This window comes from Engystomops pustulosus, chromosome 1 (genome assembly GCF_040894005.1).
Source record: "Engystomops pustulosus chromosome 1, aEngPut4.maternal, whole genome shotgun sequence".
Taxonomy (NCBI): Eukaryota; Metazoa; Chordata; class Amphibia; order Anura; family Leptodactylidae; genus Engystomops; species Engystomops pustulosus.
Window position 1 is genome coordinate 47907315 of NC_092411.1, and position 22124 is coordinate 47929438.

Consider the following 22124-nt stretch of genomic DNA (forward strand, 5'->3'; position numbering starts at 1 on the left):
CACATAATCCCCCCATTATGGATCAGGCCAATATGAGTCACAAGGAAGCAGAATACACTGACTAGACGACACGGTGGTCACCATCCAGCCTTCACATTCCCATCACGCTATATATAAAGTTTGGATTACATTCTTTATACTGTATCAACCCACAAAACGACATAAGGCAGGTATGTATACTGGAAGGTAAGTACAGGATTCCTCTAATGCACATAAGTGAATAAGTCCAAGAATTTTGGTTGAGAATGTATTTTGTCAGCATTGACAAGCAAATGTGTCTTGTAAACCAGAAAGTCTGTGCAAAGAAGTTATGTTAAATGTGGGGCTGGGCGGACAAACAGCATCCAGCAGCTTGTGGAGGGACTAGATACTGTCCCATAATGCATTTGGAGGGGAAGGGAAGATGGGACAATTTGTGCGACATTACTGGAATACCTTGCATGTGGTTATTTCACATTAAATCTGATCATAGAGGTGGAAGGATAATGTCATGTCCAATATTGTATTGAAAATTGTGCCACATTTAGGAAATCTGGGATTAGAATATTCTCTTAGAGGACATCTACCAGAGGTCATCTGCCTGGAGCCCCTGAGGCTTATTTGCATACAATCCTTCATCCTTGTGGTGGATGCCCTTTAAGGAAAGGTAGGACTTTAAGTGCTTTACATAGACTGCCTGCACCAGAGTAGCATAGATTATATAGACTGTTTGCATGTCCGTAGATGGAGAGTGCAACAGACTAAGGATCCTACTGCTTTTTTATTATTAACGGAAAGCAGTGCTTTTTAATAAACTTATTTGCATGATCATGAAGTAGTGCACAGCTTTTGATCCTCATGCACCAGATTTGGAGAGCCCATCAATAACAAATCCATAGAGTCCAAAACCTAATGCAAGATTTAAAGAAAATCTTCCATCAAAACCAAAGATACTCATAGATCCAGGCACTGACTGGTAATCTACTTATATTTGTTAGAAATTCCTTCTAAAATCAAAATCATTCCAATGATGGGAGTGTTACTACAACCACACCGTGCTGCTTTAGCTTCACAGGTTGTTACATTGGCTCACCCTCTGCTCCCTCAGCACTTTCCCACTACGAGTCTTAATCTCACTGCAACAGAACAAAGTGGAGGTGGGGGAGGGGTGAACCAGCCAGCACAGAGGGGCTCTGGTACAGCCGTTCTGTTTCATTAGCATAATTATAAAAGTTGATTTTAGAGGAAAGGAGGACACGAACAAATATAAAATTACCACAGTGCCTGGATCTTTGAGTAAGTGTCCCTGGTTTATCCATGCTTTATTTTGGCAGTATGTTTCCTTTAATGGGTTGGCCAAGTTTTAAAAATGATGGTCAATTTGCATTGGTTAACAATGCGGTAATATTGTGTACATTCAAATGGCCCGTGTGTGGCTCAGCCGCCATTCATCTTTGCACTCTAGGCTGTTCTATGCATCCTAGATAACCTCTAGTCACAAAATCCTATACTTAAGCAGACAGTAGGCAATGTAAATAAAGAGGTCACATTGCTCCAAGTGCTACAGCCCCATCAAATAACTCACTGAGGGAAGGGGTCAAGTGTTTGATCCCCAGTTATGTGATATCGATGACTTCTCTCAATTAGATGAGATATTTTGATCCTGGACTCTTTGAAAACTTTCCATGCTGTCCACTAAGGCCATGCAAAATAATGGCCAAAAAGTACCCTCTCCCCTTCCCGACAACTCAATGCTGCAACAAAAATATAATTAGGATTTTTTTTTAGTGTATGGATTACTGATACAAGAAATGCTTTACATTTCCCCTATAAATGAGGCTGGTGACCCCCTGTGCCCCTCAGGCATTGGGAGAACCCTACCGATGCCCGATGGCAGGCCAGACACGTGACCAACGTGACAACATGTAACCATCACATGGTCTCAATCTAGGATTCCTCAAACTGCACAAACATTCTGGTTTACAGAGAGACAAGAGCAAGCATGTTTGATGCTGGAGGCAATGTTTATTACAGATACTGACAACAAGCTTTTTTTTTTTTTTTGGCAAACATTCCGATAATCACATCTGTAAACATTATGCGTCCCTTTTTTTTTTATTGGCAGCACTTATTACGAGAGGGGAGAAAAGAAAAAAAAAAATTATATAATAATGGATTTGGTCTACCCAGAATGCAAAGAAAATCCAAATTAAAAAAAAAAAAAAAAAAAGTCTGTTCCCATATGGAAAAAACAAAATTATTTATTTTTTCAAGAAAGTAAACGGGTACATTGCATGAAATGCAACCTTGTGCTGTCTGATGATCACAGTATATCTTAAAGTTAAATATATCTGTACTTTACTTAAGCTCCTGGTTCACAGGAAGAAAAAAAAAAATATCTTTAAATATACATGTAGGTAAATAGCTTCTTTGCATAATTTTTTTTTTCTTTCAAAAATACTTTATATCCGTATATAAATAAGTTACCTACATGGTTACATATCTTAACTTGTCAGGTTTTTAAACCTTTTCACGCGTAGCGACCCCCCCCCCCTTTCTCTACTGGAAGGGCTCTGCTCCCCCCACCTTCACTCCTTGATGTCAATAACGCTGACAAAAATTTCTTGAAATGGAAAGGCTAAACGTTTCCACAAGTAGCAAAAATCATAGGAAAAACCCTACAATAACACTCGTCAGTTGTTGAGAACCTGAGCGTTTGGCCTATTACATAGCAGCTTTGTGATTTCGTCATGCATGCTCACACCCACGCGATCCTTGCACACGTACAAGCGCACTCCTAGACGCTGATAGGCCACAGTGTGCTCCCCTTTGCTTTAGTAAGAGGGGAGGCCGTGTAGATAATACTTAACTACACTATATAGAAACAGGCAAACATCTTAAGGCATCCATTGAAGGGGGCTATGATTTCAAAGTTGAAGTAAACGGACAGATTTTTTTTTCTTCTTTTCATATAATATTTTTCTGTCCCTTAACCCTCTATTTTTTTTATTAAGTTTTTTTGTGTGTAGTTTTTTTTTAAATAGATTTTTGTGCAAATTTTTATTTTTAACCTTCCCAGCCGCTTAAGGCGCGAAAAAGGTTTGCATTTAAGAGAAAAAGGTCAGAAGACAGACATTTATCCAAAAAAAAAAAGCACATTATGCTACATAAAACTTAGAATGCGCAGTTCATCAGGTATAGGCACTGGGGATCCCAGGCTTTATACCGATTTCCACAGATAAATGAGAGTCCAGAGGACAAAAGGAAGAGGAGAAAGCAGCTTTTTTTTTTTTTTTAAATAAGCAGGATAAAGGTAAAGGTTGGGCACCAGGAGGAGGAAAAAAAAAAAAAGTCAGTCTACTAATACTGAAACTCCTGAAAAAAAGTTTCTTTGCTTTATCCTAGCGTAACACATCTGGAATTTTAAATAAATAACGTTAAGTATTCACATCTTGTCTAAGCAGAGCTTTAGTGCCAGGACTCTGCCCGTCGTTGGTCAAATTCTCCTATTAGTCTTTTGATGTGGGCAAGCTTGTTGTGCAGGTATTCACATCTGTACTTTTCTTCATAATAGTTCGGACTTGCCTGTAAACAGAAGGAAGAGAGTGTCGATGTGTAGTCATATCAGATGGTAAAACAGAAATGTAAAAGGAGACAGGTTTTACTCCATTCGTGAAATACTCAATCCCTTCCAGTTGTACTGTGTTAGCCATGGAGTTATCAATCCCTTCTAAATGTTAACTAACTTTTCTACAAACTTGGCCCAAATCAATTAAAAAAAAAAAAAAAAACAGACTGACCGATTTGTCTAATTCTTCCTCCCTTATAAATAATTTCACAGAAATCTCTGCTGAATTCAATTGCTAGCAGGACAGAGCGCACAGGACTTGCCGAGATATCCTCCTCAGAGGAGTTATGTTTTATCCTATAACCAAATGGTTATTGGACACTGCAGCCTCGCTGGCCATTTGTGTCACACTAGCTCTTGGATAGAAGTGGACGTGTTCCCCTTTTTTTCGTTCTATAAATCTTCCCCACAGATAAAATGACCAGTTCTTAAGACAAAAAGAAAAGAAACTGGTTCTATGCCATTCAGGAGGCCTGTACACCTAACGCTTCATCCCAGAGGCAAATTTGGGGAGAAGGAAGGGATTAGGCACTTGAATTTGAACATGCCTAAAGCCCACTGCACATGAGCCAGGTCAGTTCAGCAATTCTAGGTTTAGTCCAGTAAATCCCAACCACACAAAATGTGTTGAACTAAACTCGTATGTGGACAGTAGGCTTAACTCTTATGCCATCTCTTATCATCTTATGTTTCATACCTCTTTAAATTTCTTGTATTCTTTGATAACCTCTTCATGTACAATCTGCAAAGATAAAACAGTTTAAATAGAAGGCCATTAAAAGCAAACAGACATGCCAAAAATGTGAGCAGGTTAATTTGAGGTACGCCATACAACACAGGTCATGTGATAAGACACATTGGCCACAAAGGGTGCATGCTAAAAGGCAATAGACCCTTTTGACGGGAGTTTCTGTGGGAGTCAGGCCGGTAATTCAGACTGACAGTTCATGGAGTCAACTCAGTCTTGTAAAAAACAAAAAAAAAAAAAAACACTATAAAAGAGGAAATCAGTAAAAGGGCCAGTGTAATCTCTTCCCATTTGATATTAGCTCCTGCTAACAAACAAAGGAGGCCAGGAGCCATATACTGTTGATTTAGAAGCAGCAGAATAGGCAGCTATGTAGAAGTTGCACAGGTGCAATATGAAAAGATACAAATCAATACATGTGTGAACATGTCCGTATACATATTCTCCACTGAAAATACCTGATATTCCTTAGAACCGGGAGAGACGCGCTTCCTCTGTGCATCCAGCTGCATAAATTTTCTAGTGATACTTTCTACTCGGGCGTGTAAGCTGCGATATTCGTCGTACTCAGAGTTGAAGTCATCTTTGTAACTCTGCCTCTGTTCTTTGGACACAATAACAGTGTATTTTCTGCAAAGAAACAATGGAGTGTTACAGCGAGCAGCCCATGAATAGACACTGTACTCACTTTCTGGAAAGACAATGGAACAGAGCAGGTTTCCCTGGCGTTCTAATCTTTTATCGGACAGACAATTTCTGCTAGTTTATTCATTATTCCACAGTGGACGAGTTTCCTAAACTGCAAATACTTGATATAAGAAGCACCTCCCTTTGGAGAACTAAAAGTGCCCCATGATTTCAAAGGTAACTGTGTAAGACTACAAGAGAACTGAACCCGTCCTGCCAGGCCCAGTCACACATTGCAGCTGGTGATGTGGCACCACAGACATGAAGGTCGCTAGCTGCATGGTAATACCTAGCAGAAACAATGTTTAATACCAACTTAAAGGTCTCTTTTCTCCATTTTGGGCATATTGTACATAAATGTTCTCCAGGTAAGGTTCCTAAAACTTGGTCACTGTAAAAATGGTCTCTAGAGGTCACCCAAATAGCCACTTGCTGTTTTGCCCTCGGCACAGGTGTAAAGTCCTCCAGCAGAACCCAATATTGACATCAAAGAAAAAAAGGGTTGAAACATCCAGCTCCATAAAAACAGCTTGCTCCTTTATTGATCCTTATGTAAATACGGAGAACACATCAAGTAAAAAACCAATGCGTTTCTACTGTAGTAGAAACAACTTATCGGCCCTGCAGGTTTCAGCCCTTTTTCATGAACCTGAAAGATGGGGAATCTCCAAAGTGGAAAATTGAAAATTAACGTCCTTACAATTTAACCAGCTTTACAATTTTGTTCTAATTGTTGCTTTATTATACAGAAGTCCTACAAAATAGAACTGAACATAAGGTCCTACAATCACAGAGATCACAGTCCCCAGATCAGGGCACCCAGTGCAATACAAAGTGTCTCACCGCACCATTACGGAGGTGGGCAGTAGCGCTGTAATATATAGGACGCCCTACACTTTGCCATATTTGCGGCATGGCTGCTTGGCTGTAAATAGAGGGGAGAGGAGTGCTTACTCCTCCTGGCCGCATGCTACACAAAGGATCCAGTCTGGGCAAACACACAATACTAGGACATACTTCTATAAAGCATTGAAACGTTTAGCTACTACTTACATCACGTAATCGGGCAAATCTGTTGTAGAGGAAGGATCTGATGCTGTGCAGGTTTCTTGAACATCTATTTACAGAATTTAAAAATTTAAAAATTAATTGAATGCAAAAAAAAAAGCATATTACAAATAGATACAGAACAAAAACCATCTATCCATCCACACAGAATGACAGTATAAATTCACTGATCAGCCTCATGTACAGAGACCCACAGGTCAGATTGCTGATTAAAATGGGAATGCAAAGTTCAGCTCGAGAGAACCCAGGTAAGAGAAGACTGTAGAATTACGTTTAGTGCTCCCTAAAATATGGAGTCCGGTGAGCTAGCTCCAGCTTTCAGATTATCCCTCCTGACTGATGCTCAAGTCAAGTCATTGAAATAGAAGGGTTAAAGATTCATTTTAGTTCCATCCTACTAATAAAAATACTTGGGACAACCCCTTTAAGTGAGAAGTCCCTATGTTGGAGTGAAGAACACTTCTTTGTACTGATAGAACCGCTAGGTTATCAGTTACGAGCAAAAAAAAAAAAAACCTTCCCACAATGACAGAAGATCCTGACTTTAAAGTTTCTTATATAATCTACAATGTAGTTGCACCACTTTGCTGTAAATTACAATTAGTATCTTGCATTATTTACATGCATAACTACCAACGCGCAAAACATGACGCTGCAGAATCCTATAGACCCGTGGCCCTCGGAGGCTACACCCTTAAAGGGCACATACAGATAAGGAACCAGCAGCGTGACTCAGCAGGACGACAAGTTACTCAGCCCTTTACTTCTACACTATTACTTGTCAGGTTGGACAGGGAGAAAACCATACGGGTCCACAATAAAGAAAGCTGGTTTGTCGGCAGGAGAATAGAAGGAGAATAGAAGGTTCCATTAACCACAAAAGGTGCAAATGGTAACCAAGAGATGAAAGGGCTTGTGTCAGTGAGAGGGATGAGTGTCTGATGGCAGGGACCCTACTGATCATAAAAACGGGATTGATGGTTGCATCTCTATGGTCGTGTCCATCTCCATCAGTACAATAGTGAAGTAATGGCAGACTGCTATCCAGAGGACTGGTAGCAGCACACGTACAGTGGTCCATCCATGTGATTAATATTGAGCAGACACATATTGCCTACTTGTATGAATTGGGATACAAAGAAATAAAAACTAAATTTTTGGTGGCAAAGGAGAGGGCCAGCGCTTTATGTAAACCCCACAGATGGCTCCAGATATTACAGAGTCTCCGGCCATGCAGCCGGATAATGACAGGTCCTTTCCCGCTAAATCTGTGCCAGGAAGCAACCAGTCCCGGGGATGGGATGGGGACGAGGAGAGTCAACTAATCTGTTATAGTGCACCAGCTATAGGTAAGTGCCAATTACTGACCGTGCACCCAGCCTTTATAAATCCTCCCCCTGAAACCCTCTATACATTTCCAGAAAGGACCAAAAACCGTGTGAGTGTGTAGTGCATAGAAGTATCTAGTCACATGATTGGGCACCAGATATACTAAGAAGCCACAGCCTCAAAGTATCTGCCAACGTAAAGGGTGCAGTTAACATTAAGCACTTGATAAAGCAACAACCACAACCTCCTTTACACTGTTAATCATCACGGTATCCAAAGTCAGCCCCCACCAATCTCATAAGATTGTCCTTCATGCAGAAAGGACAGCAATTTAAAAAACCCCACAAAAGATCAGTAATAGACATCCCCAAAGCAAGAACTCCTCACACATGTACAACTATTGCTGGTTTTAGTTATACAAGAACACAATAATCCGCACCTTTCTTCTCATCTGCCTTGGGGCTTATTTCCATCTTCACTATTTCTTCTTTCTTTAAGTGAACCGGCTTTTGTTCCACCGATTCCGTATCCAATTTTTTACGTTCCTTATCCTTATGTTTTTTGGATTTCTTTGCCTTTTTGTGCAAGGTGCCAGTTTTATTGTCCGAGGGATCCAAATTCCCCAACTTAATTGGCGTAGATATAGAATTATCCAGAGTAGTCCTAGAGGTATATTTATCTTGCTGGTCCTCATAGGTGCTGTCCATGGGCAGATCCTGTGTCCCCCTACCCTCAGGGGTACTAGGAGAGTTGGAGTTAGAGTTTATAGTCTGTGGATTAGAAACTGGAAGGCGTGCGGGTGGAAGTGGAGGAAGTGCTGGGGTGGCGGCAGCCGCGGGAGGAGGAGGAGGAGCTGGCGGCGCTGGTTTGTCATTGCTTAAACCTAAATGTCCATTTAAAGTCGGATGCACCCGATTTGTAAGATGAGAGATCCTTGGTTTCTTATTATTTAATGGATCAATGAATTCAGTTTCCAGAAGACGTTTCTAAGGAAAAATACATGTATACATGTTATTATTGTCTTGGATATTAAGACTTTACTAAAGGCAATGTGTCACAACATTATACCGCCCACAGTGTAGAGCCACATGTAATGTAGGCTGGCCAAGTCATCAGCACATTCTATGTAAATCCTGAGCACTTCTAGCTCTACAATGTTAGGGCTAAACAGATGTGCTTGGGTCATGGACAGTGCAGTGTCCTGTTCTACAGACCATCTTATCTCTATATATCAATACAACGCACAGGATCCTATACGCAATAGTGTGGTCGGTCCAATAAATGGGACACTCCATGACCAAGACCAACCACCCACTTATGATTAAGAGCCCCTTCTTTAGGGCTTTAGGAGTTTCGTCAGCTCCCAAGGCATCCCACCAGTGATAACATTGTGTAGAGCACATGACAAACTCATTCTTACAGGATTTTTAGAAGAAATTCTGTTGTACATGTATACAAATGAGCTCTGTGCACACTTCTTTCCATACTACCTTACTATAAGGGATGTCTAGCATTGTGTAATAGGGTGGCATTGGGTACTGAAGAAAGACTGGTGCACCAGACGACGGCCGCACCCCTGCTGCACGCAAGCTCATTTGCATAACAAATGACGGATCGCAAGGGAACAAGCATGGGCGATTTAAGAGCTTCAGCATTCAGACCATTTGCAAGCCCCAGCCATCACAGTAGATTGGGGTTTTAAAAAAAAAAAACACACATGTCTATGATTAAGGCTTTATTCAGCAGAACGTATGCTCACCCGGGCAAGCATACAGCCACGCACAGGAGAAAGGAGGACTGAGCGCTGCTTGCCCTCCCCTTTCAATAGAGCAGAGATTGATCAGGGCTGTAACATGGAGAAATATAGGAAGTGTCCTGTATTTCTCCGTGCAGTGTCATGGTAGAGTAAAAACATGTGCTCACTGCACTGTGACCGGGTGCAATAGGGATCAGTGGGTACAGATATCCGCCTGCAGTATGCGGTCTCCATTCAGTCTGTGCGAGCAGTTAGGGGCACAAAACTTAGTGACAAGTTTGCCCTGTGGTGGCACAGCGGGAGAATTACTGCCAGCCAACTTATGGCCAGTTGAAGGGGTGAAACACTCGGAGTTTCCACACGTTTTTATTTGTCAAGCCTAAGAATAAATGAGAAAATACTGGAAACAGTAATCGAAGGGTTAGTCATTACAACAATGCATTGACCGATTGTCTTTGTATACAGACCCCTTGCAGCATCAGTTCTGGTCACATAGGGAAAGTATTAAAACACTTATCAGTCTCTGGGAACAAATAGCACTAGAAACTTCGATGGCCATATAAAAATACCTGGGAAGGAGATGTAGATGCAGCACTTAAAGGCGGAGAGTCTGATTGACTGGCGCTGGTAGCGTTCTGAGACTGATTAAGTTTTCTGTTAAAAATGAAACCACACGCTAGGTTACCGAGACAAGGAAAGGTTCACTTACCAACGTCATATCAATATGGTGCAAAGAGGCATAAATCTATAGATCAGCAATGATAATGCCATAGTCAAGCGTGTGCCAGCACGACGACTGGAGGCTGCCATCTCTTGTACCATAACTTTTACCGTAGAGAAATACATGAAAAGGCTCCTAGAGAGGAGAGCCATCACCAGAAACCACCACATAAGGCGATTAACCAGCTGGCTAAGATTTACTACACAAGTATATGTTTATCAAAGTAACAGGAGGCACTTACCTGGAGAGAACATTGTCCAATAATTGCTTGTCAAATTCCGAGTATCCGGGCCAATCTCTCTGTATTTCTTTGTAAACAAAGTCTTTAAGTGTATATGAATTGTCCTTGGGGTTCAAGTTGGCAACCTGAAAAAGAATACGGAGGACATATGAGCCTAAACACAACACAGAAAATTGTTCATCTCTTGCTCCCCTTTATTTTTGTAAAGAATTTCTCTGTCCCGGAAGCTCAGCCGTGCACCATGTCTGACAGTAAGACAACTGGCTGCAGCAGGCGCCGTCCAGCTGGGTCTTATATGCAGAAGGACAAACCATCTAAAACAATCTGATGGAAGAGGTTGGACGGTTCAGGGGTCATCATTCCTGCTCTCCAGATTTTGGCTACAAATATCACAAAATGGGCCTTGGACAACTTTTGAAGGCACAATACCACCTCTCTAATTTGTGTGCTTAGCTGAGGCAATTAATGGCATGACAATCGAGATCATGTGAAGGTAATTAATTATTTCTATGATTTTTCACCCTCTTATTATGTATACTAAAGATACTGCCACAAAGATTGATTTAGAGACATTTGGAAGGGAGGAGATTAAGTAGACAAATTGTCTAGAGTCCAAAGCAAACTAAGTATTTATATATAACGTGCACAACTTTATATAAAGCTATAGCTTTATATTAATGTGGCAATGCTCCGAAATTACAACATTATAGGCAGCATGTAAATACAAGTCAGAGATGCATAGAGCATCCCCAAATGTGTCAGTGAGCGCCTATAAATACACACAGCACTACTATACTTAGTGCAGCAGTTACTACACCTCCAGTATGCCCCGGAGCTCCACAAGCGGGCATGAAGGTTCCCAGCACAGATAGGATTACTCTGCACCAAGGACCAGCTGAAGACTATAGAAGGCCAAGTCCTTTAAAAGGCTATGCTAAATAAACCAAGGCCCACAGTGAAACCCTATAGCTCTCTAGCAAACGGCTCTATGAATTATGGACAGGATACAGATTGATAATCATTTACAAGATAAAATACATATTAGGATTTTTTTTGAGCATGGTTTGCCTATGCCAATAATGAAACATTACTGGATATTGTCTCATATGAGGTCATCTGTCTGGTATGAGGCTGCAGCCATAGACCCCACAGATTATTATTAGGTCTATGGGACAGATTAAGGAGAGGGTGAAATTCCTAGCGTTGTATGTGGGTGGAAGAAGTGCTACATTATACCTAAAAACAGAGCTTTGTTCAAAACGAGCTCTTCTGAACACATCTGGTCCCTTTCACAAGAAATTATGTTAGGCCGGGCTATAGCCGCTGTTTGTAGAGGTTAAGGCGAGTGTCCATAGTGAGCCAAGATCCCCGTCTGTACATACGGGAAAATACAGATTGTGCTCTTTTTCCCCATGGATGGTATGGTGACACTTATGTGGTCACTGTGCCCTATGGGGACAGGTATTAGGCAGCAAATGGTGCACCCAAATATAGGTCCCCCACACATTGGTGTGAAAAGGGCCTAAGTAAAAGATCCCAAAAGTTTTGATATCCTCTGACTATACAGTCTATTTTTTGAAAAGGTATTTGCTGACCTTACATATGCCAAAACACACTTGGCCCATGCCCCTATGGACCGGCTTAGCTGTGAAAGGATGTGAACCAAGAGTCTAAATATATTACATTACAGTAATACATAATATACCAAGAATAAGGGAGAACTGCAAAAAGTGAACCCACTGCGACTGTGACCGGTTCTGGTTTCAGTGATACAACAGATTAAAATCTTATCTGTAGGTGCAATGAAAGCGCGGTAACTGCAAACAATTGTAGGGACAGGGATTTGGAACTATAAGGTTTAAGGCTTCATGGACACAATCATTGCTCAGACATGTGCGCAATTTGGCAGTTCCCCGGGTCGTACACGTTCTCATATAAAGGGCTATGGGCTCACACACCAGTGTTTTCCACAACCCCATGTTAGAGACGAGTGCAGGTCCTATTCATGGCCGTGTCTGCGGCTTGGGCAATCTTTTCTGACCACGGATATAAAGTTTGTTACCGAGGCCAAAATTTGTACTGTAGCTGTCAAAAGAGTGCATGCAAATTGACAAAATATCCTAGAATTTCATACTGCATTTAGAAAACATAGGGTTACAGATGTTTGCTCTTCTGGGCACTGGAAGCCACATACGCCTGCCCTCTTTCCTGGTGCTGCGGGTGTTTGGCTCATTGGCAGAGAAGAGCACAGGGTTGTACTGTTTCAGAAGCTGCAGAGCACAAAGGCTCCCTGTGCCATTTAACCCACTACGGAGACTACATTCAGGTTAGAAGGAAGCACAAAAGCTCTGGGGTTTTACATCTGCAACCCGATGCACAAAAAAGGTCATTTAAAGCGCTCCCTCGCAGATTCATACTAATCGGCAGAAGACCAAGAAGCCGAATGCATAGCAAGGTGATGATCCAAGAGGCATTCCCAAACATACGGCTGGAGCAGCATGCAAGGTGTAGCACTGCCCAATAAGGGTGTGCAGGACCCCTGTAACAAACCATCAGCTTGCTGCGGCTATAAATAGAGCACAGTATGCCAGTGCGTATGATGAGCTAGCAGTGTACAAAAGCAGAAGCACTGCCTGCTGACATCTCAAATGTAGTGCAACAAAGAGCTCACTTTCCCCTCTTCGAGAGGTTGCATAGTTAACCCTTAACATATTACACCTAAACTTTACTCAGCGGACAAGGAATAAGCACAGATAGAACTCCATACAAAGAGGAGGACTCTGCACCCCAATTGTGGTTCCATTTACTCTATAGAGAAGCATATAGCATGCAATGTTCCTGTAGATCTGATAAAGTGCAAATTCTAGTGTGAACTGTTCTTCACAGATCACTTACACTATAGTTAATAGTTTGAAAAAAAAAAAGTTTACCAAAGGGATGCAAACCAGCACTGAAAAACATGTCACGGACGAGAATCGGTGAATTTGTATCCAGCCTTAGGCTTTCAACAATATTTTATGCAGGAGTGTGGCAGGATCATTCTGGGCTACCCAACATTACTAAGAATTTTAAGTTATTCCCCATCCATAGGATTGTGAATCTAGCTGACTGGTGAGGGATGGACTGCCTTACACCCCCAACTCACTAATGGGTGGATCAGCAGGATGAGCATGTGCTCTGTCGCTCCACTCACCGTCTATAGAGTGGTCAAGGCAGCCAGACTGTTCTCAGTGCTCCCATAGACAATGAATGGAAGAGCCAAGCACATCTCATTGCGCTTTGCCAGTTAGTGAGAAAGGGATGTGCGTTTTCAGGACAGCTGGAGGTTCCAGCAGTCAGACCTTCACCAATCACCTAAAGCTCTGTGGAAAACGTAAAGGGCATCTACCATGAGGATGAAGGAATGTATGCAAATGAGCCTGAGGGGCTCTGGGCTTTATAGGCGTTTATAGAGCTTGGAGCCTCTCAGACTCATTGGCATACAGTCTTTCATCCTGGTGATAGATGTCCTTTAAACACTTGGGAGAAAGCCCTTTATATGTGCTATAGCAGTGGCTTATCTACAAAAAACGTGTCCAAACCTTATCTCCCCCATATGCCATCTGAGAATAGTTGGTAGGCACCACTGGAGGATACACGGTCTAGTTTATAAATTTTGGCATCTACCAACAAGTTTTATGTGAGGCAAGTTTCCTAAAATTACATGAGGGCCAGGCACCATGCACAAAGTCATCATAAGTGAATATAGAGCCAGAAAAAAAAAAATGGGGGTTTTGAGGGGGTTAAGTAAGCCAGTAATAAAAAAAAAAAAAAAAAAGCTGCAAAATCCTAGCACATACCCAGCAGCACGTGTCAAATGTACAAGAACTATTCTCACCTGTGGTAGGATAACACCGAGAGAGTTCTTGTCTTTCTGATTAACACCATCTTTATGTAAACGAGCGAGTATCTCTGGTTTTTTATATGGCTTCAGTGCCAGCAGATGAATCACTCTTTCCCTATACGGCCGCTGTGCAATACTGTTGCTGATATTTGACTTTCGGATGGTGTTTGCTGGATTTATAGGTGTGGACCTTTTCCTTTCAGGAGCGGTATCTAAAATACTATTTGCTGGTTTACGAATCTGGACCCTTTTCCCTACAAGAAATTGGAAAAACAGATGTTAACAAAAATCCAAGACAAAAGTCCAGAAGCCGCCGAACCTGGTTACCAGCAGAACTATTGGAAAGAGTGACAAGGAAGTGACCTAGTTTTTTTTCTATTTTTAAGTTCTATATATTTAAGGATTTCTTGAGGATCTGCTCCCATGTATAAAAGAAATTACTTTACCCCGCTATAGTCGCTCATAATGGGCACATTGCCAATTCTGTAGGGGGTCATCTTTGCAGCAGTCATCTCATTTACATCATTTGTTGTGATGCATCCCCTTTAAGTGGCAGCCGGCCTACATGTGCGTGACAGAATATGCAGAAATTTCTACACATGTCCTGCCCTAAGATCTTGCAACACTTGAACAATTATGTTTGTGCTGGAGGTAGTGTGCATGAACATTTCACGTTACTATGTGCCATGTGCAGTGCTCCAGGATGACATGAGACTCCAGTACAGATCCCATAGGCAGGGAATACACAAGGTCCAATGCCATTTGTTGGGAAGAATCCTGCATCTCTTCCTTCACCAGCAAGTTGCTGAACTCTATACTAAAATGCATTTAAAGGGGTTGTCTAGTTTCTATATATTTTAGATTATGTGCTCCGGTGGGGACAGTGCTCCAGTCCATTGCTATACAGACACAGTGGCACCAGGCCCCTGCCAGGGCTGTACAACATGCACCGATGAGGAGTCAGCGCGTTTCTCGCACAAGATGTTATAAAAACTACTTGGATTGTGAAGTGCAGGCGATGCTTACCTACAAACGGGCCACCAGGTTTTATAACCTTTGTACTACGGCTTCGAGTTTCTTCTTCTGCCTGGGTCATACGATCTCTTGTGAGCTGGTAGGAGTCATTAGTGGCACATACTGTTATTTTATCTTGAATGAATCCCAGACAATTGAGTTTTGAAACACCAGTGCTGTAAAATGGGAGAATATACAAAGTCAATTCATTTAATGGGAGAAATGCAATGTCCTGAACAAAACCAGATAGAGTTTAGATGCTGAGCAGAGTTCAAATCCCTTCAAAATGGAAGCCCTTTTTGGAGGTGTCAATTATGTAAATGGTTATCCTTTTAACACAAGGCAGTTATTGTTCGGGTGCTTTCAGACAGCTATGTGATCCCCCGGAGAAGATACTGGGCGGGCACAAGGCCAGGAGGAGAAGGAAGAGCGGGAGCCATAGAAGTCTATAGGGACTGGGATCTGGTCACAAATCATGTGACCAAATAACATTCCTCCTTTCCCAAATGGACATACGAATGAGCCCCTAGGGTATCTATTTACCAAGACTCAAAGAGGGGGATCCTGAGCACAAGTCCCCTTTAAGGGAATTAAAGGGGTTGTCAGAGTCCTTAAAAAAAAAAAAACACTCAGGGAGGCCGGGAGGGCGCTGCTTAAAAAAAAAAAATATCTACTTACCTTCCGGTGCCCTCCGGTATCCAGCTTCCGGCCGGCCGTGGACGGGCACGCCTATCCGTCCCTATTCACAGCATTGTGAATGCGGGCCGGAAGGTTGTCGGGTCCGGCCGGAAGCTGAATACCGGAGGGCATGAGAAGGTAAGTAGGACTTTATATTTTTAAGCAGCGCCCTCCCAGCCCCCCTGAGTTTTTTTTTTTTTTTTAAGAACTCAAACAACCCCTTTAAGATCCTTCCAGGGAGGGTCTCATTATGTGCATAGTCACAATGTGCATAGTCTGAGAAGCAGGAGGCCATGTTATAGGAAACGGACCAAAAATAATGACCTTACCTTGTCACCGTTTGCTGTATACAATCAAAGCTGCCTTGGGGGTTATCTTTGCCTACATTTGATAGATAGAAGTTAAAGTTGTGCATTTCATTGAGGCAGTCTGATTTAGGAATCTTGATATTCTAAAAGAAAAAAAAAAAAAGTTAACTTAAAACCCAGAATACAGCGATGAAATACCACCGCATGCAGGATACAAAGTTGAATATGACCCCATCCCATGAGAGTGTCATTACTGATAACATTCGTAATTGTCATTTTTACTTCAACCCTATGGAAAGATCTCAAGCTTCAAGGTCTGTCCTCACAAAATAAGATTGGGAAGGGGAGACCACTCAAGCAGGGTTGAAAGAGCTGACCCCATTCCCTTTAACCCCTTAACGCTGAAGCCACTTTTCACCTTCCTGACACGGCCCATTTTTTAAAATCTGACATGTGTCTATTTAAGTGGTTATAACTTTGGAACGCTTTAACATATCCAGTTGATTTTGAGATTGTTTTTTCGTGACACATTGTACTTCATGCTGGTTGAGAAATTTAATCAATATATTTAGTATTTATTTATGAAATAAATGGAAATTTGGCAAAAATTTTGAGAAAAACAATGTTTTCCAAATTTTCTACTTTTTGGAAAGTTGTTCATATCACTAAAATAACTTGATAACTAACATTTTCCATATGTCTGCTTTAACTTGGCATCATTTTTCAAACATCTTTTCCTTTATTTAGGAGGTTAGGAGGCTTATAACTTTAGGTGCAATTTTTCAGATTTTCACGAAAATCATCAAAATCTAAGGCCTACATGACAGAAAACCCCCACAAATTACACCATTTTAGAAACTACACCCCTCAAAATATTCAAAACAACCTTTGGGAATTTTGTTAACCCTTTGAGCGTTTCATGAGGGTGAAAGATGAATGAAAGTGAAATTAGAGAAATGTAATTTTATCTTACTATAGATTCATTGAACACTAAAATTTGCACCTTCACAATGGGTTAAAAAGGAAAATGCATTTTACAATATTTAGGGCAATTCCTCCTGAGTATGCCAATACCCATTTTGTCACTGTACCCTGCTGTACGGGCACAGGGGGGCACTTGGAATGGAAAGAGCGTTGTTTCGTTTTTGCAGGGCAAATATGGCTGAAAAAGTTTTCATGTGTCAGGATGCATTTGGAGAGCCATAATGGTACCAAAACAGAGAAAAGCCCCAACATGAGACACCATTTTGGAAAGTACACCCCTTGGAGAGTTTAGCAACGTGTAATTTGTGTATTTTCCCCAACAGGTGTTTGATTCAATTAGGCCCCAAAAGTGAAAAAAGGTGAACATTTTCTCAAAAAAGTCACTTTTACCCCAAATTTTTGTAAGCCACAAGGGATAAAAGATGAAACAACCCCATAAATGTGTAAAACTATTTCTCCTAAGCACAGAACTGCACCACTTTTGCATATAAAGTGTTGTATGGGTGCACAGTAGGGCTCAGAAGGGAAAGAGGGGCTTTGGCCTTTTAGAAGCCAGATTTGACAATCATCCTTTACATGCGTCAGGATGCATTTGGAGAGCCCTAGTGGTACCAAAACAGAGGGGAACCCCAACAAGTGTCACCATTTTGGAAAGTGCACCCTTTGGAGAATTCAGCAAGGTGTGATATGTGTATTTACCCCTACAGGTGTTTGCTTCAATTAGGTCCCTAAAAGGAAAAAGGTGAACATTTTCCCAAAAAAGTCACTTTTACGGCTAATTTTTGTATCCCATAAGGCATTAAAGATGAAACAACCCCAAAAAATGTGTACTAGCATTTCTCCCGAGTATAAAATTGCCCCACACATGCAAATAAAATGTTGTATGGGTACGCAGTGAAGCTCAGAAGGGAAAGAGGGGTGTTGGCCTTTTAGAAGCCAAATTTGACAGACATCCTTTACATGTGTCAGCATGCATTTAGAGAGCCGTAGTGGTACCAAAACAGAGGGGAACCCCAACAAGTGTCACCATTTTGGAAAGCACACCCCTTAGAGAATTTAGCAAGGTGTAATATGTGTATTTGTCCGTAAAGGTGTTTGATTTAATTAGGACTTAAATAGATAAAAGGAGAACATTTTCTTATAAAGGTCATTTTACTCCTAATTTTATATAGCCACAAGGGATAAAAAAATGTAATAACCCCCCAAAATGTGTAAACCTATTTCTCTCGAGTGCAGAAGTACCCCACATGTGTATATAAAATGTTGTATGGGCGCACAGTAAAAGGAAAGGGGAATGTTTGCCTTTTAGAAGCCAAATTTGACAGAAATGTTTGACATGCATTTGGAGAACCCTAGTGGTATAAAACAGAGAAGAATCCGAAAAGTGACCCTAATCTTTGAATGCACACCCCTTAGAGAATTTTGCAATGTGTAATATATGTATTTGCCCCTACAGGTGAATGATCCAATTAGGCCCTAATCATTAAAAAGGTGAAAATTTTTCCTATAAATGTCACTTTACCCCTAATTTATGTAAGCCACAAGGGATAATATATTAAATAACCCCAAAAAAGGTGTAAAACTATTTCTCCCGAGTGTAGAAGTACCCCACATGTGCATATAAAATGCATTATGGGCGCACAGTAGAGGAAAAGAGGAATGTTTGTCTTTTAGAGGCCAAATTTGCAAGAAATCCTTCACATATGTCAGGATACATTTGGAGAGCCGTAGTGGTACCAAAACAGAGGAAAACCCGAAAAGTGACCCTAATTGTTGAATGTACACCCCTTGGGGAATATAGCAAGGTGTAATATGTGGTGTAGTGTAATACACGTGGTGAAATGAGCATTTTGAACATATAGGTGGTTTCCAAATATGATGTGCAATGGAGTCCAAGATGGAAATTTCAATTATTTCTGGAAAGTTCAGTGCCCGTTATGTGGTGCCCCTTATGAAATAATGGAGGGGTATAGGGAGCAACGGGACATAACAGTTGTTACAATTATTCATTTTACCGAAATTAATTCACAACAGGTTGGGCGTGAATTGTGAATGTCTAGTGTATAAGGAGGTAGAATATACCAGGGGACCAACTAAACTTTTGTCACTCTGGAGGTGTCGCAGGTCTCTTAGCATGTAGTGTCCATCCTTAGTATGTAGTGTCCATCCTTAGTATGTAGTGTCCATCCTTAGTATGTAGTGTCCATCCTTAGTATGTAGTGTCCATCCTTAGTATGTAGTGTCCATCCTTAGTATGTAGTGTCCATCCTTAGTATGTAGTGTCCATCCTTAGTATGTAGTGTCCATCCTTAGTATGTAGTGTCCATCCTTAGTATGTAGTGTCCATCCTTAGTATGTAGTGTCCATCCTTAGTATGTAGTGTCCATCCTTAGTATGTAGTGTCCATCCTTAGTATGTAGTGTCCATCCTTAGTATGTAGTGTCCATCCTTAGTATGTAGTGTCCATCCTTAGTATGTAGTGTCCATCCTTAGTATGTAGTGTCCATCCTTAGTATGTAGTGTCCATCCTTAGTATGTAGTGTCCATCCTTAGTATGTAGTGTCCATCCTTAGTATGTAGTGTCCATCCTTAGTATGTAGTGTCCATCCTTAGTATGTAGTGTCCATCCTTAGTATGTAGTGTCCATCCTTAGTATGTAGTGTCCATCCTAACTCCTCTTTTGGAACAGACTCTTTATTGAGTCCTACCATTACAAGCAGCAGAATTCACCGGGAAAATGCTGCCCTGGCAAAACACAGGAACATCTAAACCAGAGGTACTGGGGCCCCGTCCTTCTTGTCCCAATATTAGTTTCCTAATATCTTCCTCTTGAAAACGGAGAAATGATACGGCAGGACGTGCACATTGGAACAGCCCGTAAGAGTTGTACAGCATCATCTGAACAATGTGCACGGCCAGCGCTTTTCTTCGTTTTAGTAGGGAAATTATCGCCAAGTGTTGCTCTTATTCAGCCTAGCGATGCCCATTGTGATGAATATTGCTGCTTTTGGCTGGACCAAATCGACCAGCCAATAGCGGCAAACATGGACAGAGGGGGGCAACAAAACCCCTCTGGACCGCAAGGCACAATTGGTGGCTGTCAGGAACAGCCGCCACCCTGCCCCGATCACCGTGTCTACAGACATGGTGACCGGTATTACTGACGTCATAAGTAAATTCGCTGCTATTGGCTCGTCTGAATTGATGAGCCAATAGCAGCGATAATAAACTGGGGGTGTGTGGGGGGAACGTAACCCTTCTGGTCCATGGGGCAGGATGGATGGCTGTCAGGAACAGCCGCCGTCTTACTCCGATCAGTGAACAGCCGCCGTCTAACCCTGACCGGTGTTGGAAAGTCACTACCCGCCGCACCGTTCTATAACAACGCTCGTTGGGAATAGGCTATACAATCTTTATTTATTTTTTAAGCAATCTAGACAAATAAGGGCTTATTTTTTGCGAGACGAGATGCACTGTAAAAAACTTAATTTTAGTGGGTTTTTAGCTTATTGAAGCAATTTTATTAACTTTTTACGTGTGGAGGAAAATAAAATCATCAATTCTTGTTTTGGATTTTTAGCATTTTTTGGGGGGGGTGTTCACTGTAGCATAACAATAATATATTATCTTTATTCTACGGATCACTACGATTACGGTGATACCTCATTTATATAGTTTTATTTTTATTTGTTCAATTTTATTGAAGGAAAACTAGAATAGAAAAAATTGCATTTGTTTTAGTATTGCCATTTTTATAGCAGCATAATTATAGTATTTTTTGGTTTACGGAGCTGGTTGTAAGCTTATTTTTTGCGTGACAAGTTGCTCTTTTTATTGGTATCATTTTGGTGCTTGTAACTTTTTCGGATCACTTTTTAGAACATTTTTTGTAAAGCAATTTGATAAAAAGTTTTAATTTTTGGCAAGTTTTTTTTTTTTTTTTTTTACCACGTTCACCGAGCGGGTCCAATTATGATTAGGATTTATTGTACAGATTGTTACGGACGCGGCGATACCAAATAAGTGGGGTTTTTTCGTGATTTAGTGTTTTTTATACTTTATTACTTGTGTAAAGGGAAATGTGGTGTTTGGGGGGACTTTCACTTTCTTTTATTATTTATTTTTATTGTAAAAAACCTTTATTTATTTTTACTTTTTTTACAGTAATTGACATCTAAGCTTGAACAAGTGATCTTCTGATCACTTGTTCAAGCTTTTTTAAAGGTTACACAGTGCAATACAGATGTATTGCACTGTGTAATGTAAGACACTGAGCATGCTGCGCATGCCCAGTGTCTTACAGCCGGGTCCTGCCAGAAGGCACGGACCCGGCTTCCGGATCAAGATCTCGCAGCCCCGGGCACCGGCAGTCCCGGGGCTGCGATCGGAGCAGCGGACCCCCCCCGGTAAGCGCCGCGGGGGGGTCCGATTCAGCTATAATTGGCTTTAAATGCCTCTAACACGCCGTGGTCAGCGCGACCGCGGCGTGTTAGGGGTTAACACCCGCGATCGGAGAAATCTCCGATCGCGGGTGTTAGAGGCGGGTGTCAGCTATAATATATAGCCGACACCCGCAGCTTCTGGCGCCGGCTCCGTTCAGGAGCCAGCGCCAGAAGCTTGACGTAATAGTACTGCATTTTGCGGGAACGCACCTCCCGCGATGCAGTACTATTACGTCAAATGTCGGGAAGGGGTTAACCATCCAGGCATCTGAATTTTTCACTATTAGTATGTGGTGGAGGGGTGGAGATCAAAGACTTGCACAGATGAGGTATAAAATGTTTTATTCTCGGTAGATCTCGGCCAACCTAACAAACAAGTTAGGACTTGGCGAATGAACAGTAATACAACCTGTAACCTACTGCACATTAACCATTAACTTGTGACGCTGCAGTACAGACTTTAATCTACCTCGGCTTTCTGCTTGTGTACACGAGGCTATCAGAAGCCTTCTGTTTAATATGGCACCTTCCAAGAGCCTACAGCTATGCACATGGGGAGCCTGGGGCTACCTACAGAAGTCAAATGATCTTTCATCTATGAGTGATGCCCCTGAGAATTAATTTTGGTTCCAAAGTTTACTTAAACCATCAGCAAGTG

General features: G+C 41.6%; 1 protein-coding gene across 1 annotated transcript in view; it reads right to left on the reverse strand.

Moving 5' to 3' along the window:
- Positions 1-1789: 1789 nt before the first annotated feature.
- The window catches only part of ELL2 (elongation factor for RNA polymerase II 2), a 38934-nt gene continuing 18599 nt past the window's right edge, over positions 1790-22124 (reverse strand). Inside the window, exons 3-12 of the mRNA XM_072139857.1 lie at positions 16062-16183; positions 15067-15230; positions 14035-14294; positions 10158-10282; positions 9765-9849; positions 7879-8425; positions 6096-6159; positions 4814-4985; positions 4305-4349; positions 1790-3564 (exon numbers count right to left, since the gene is read on the reverse strand). Coding sequence (XP_071995958.1) covers positions 3448-3564; positions 4305-4349; positions 4814-4985; positions 6096-6159; positions 7879-8425; positions 9765-9849; positions 10158-10282; positions 14035-14294; positions 15067-15230; positions 16062-16183 — 1701 coding nt within the window. The 3' untranslated portion in view covers positions 1790-3447. The remainder of the gene's footprint in view (positions 3565-4304; positions 4350-4813; positions 4986-6095; positions 6160-7878; positions 8426-9764; positions 9850-10157; positions 10283-14034; positions 14295-15066; positions 15231-16061; positions 16184-22124) is intronic.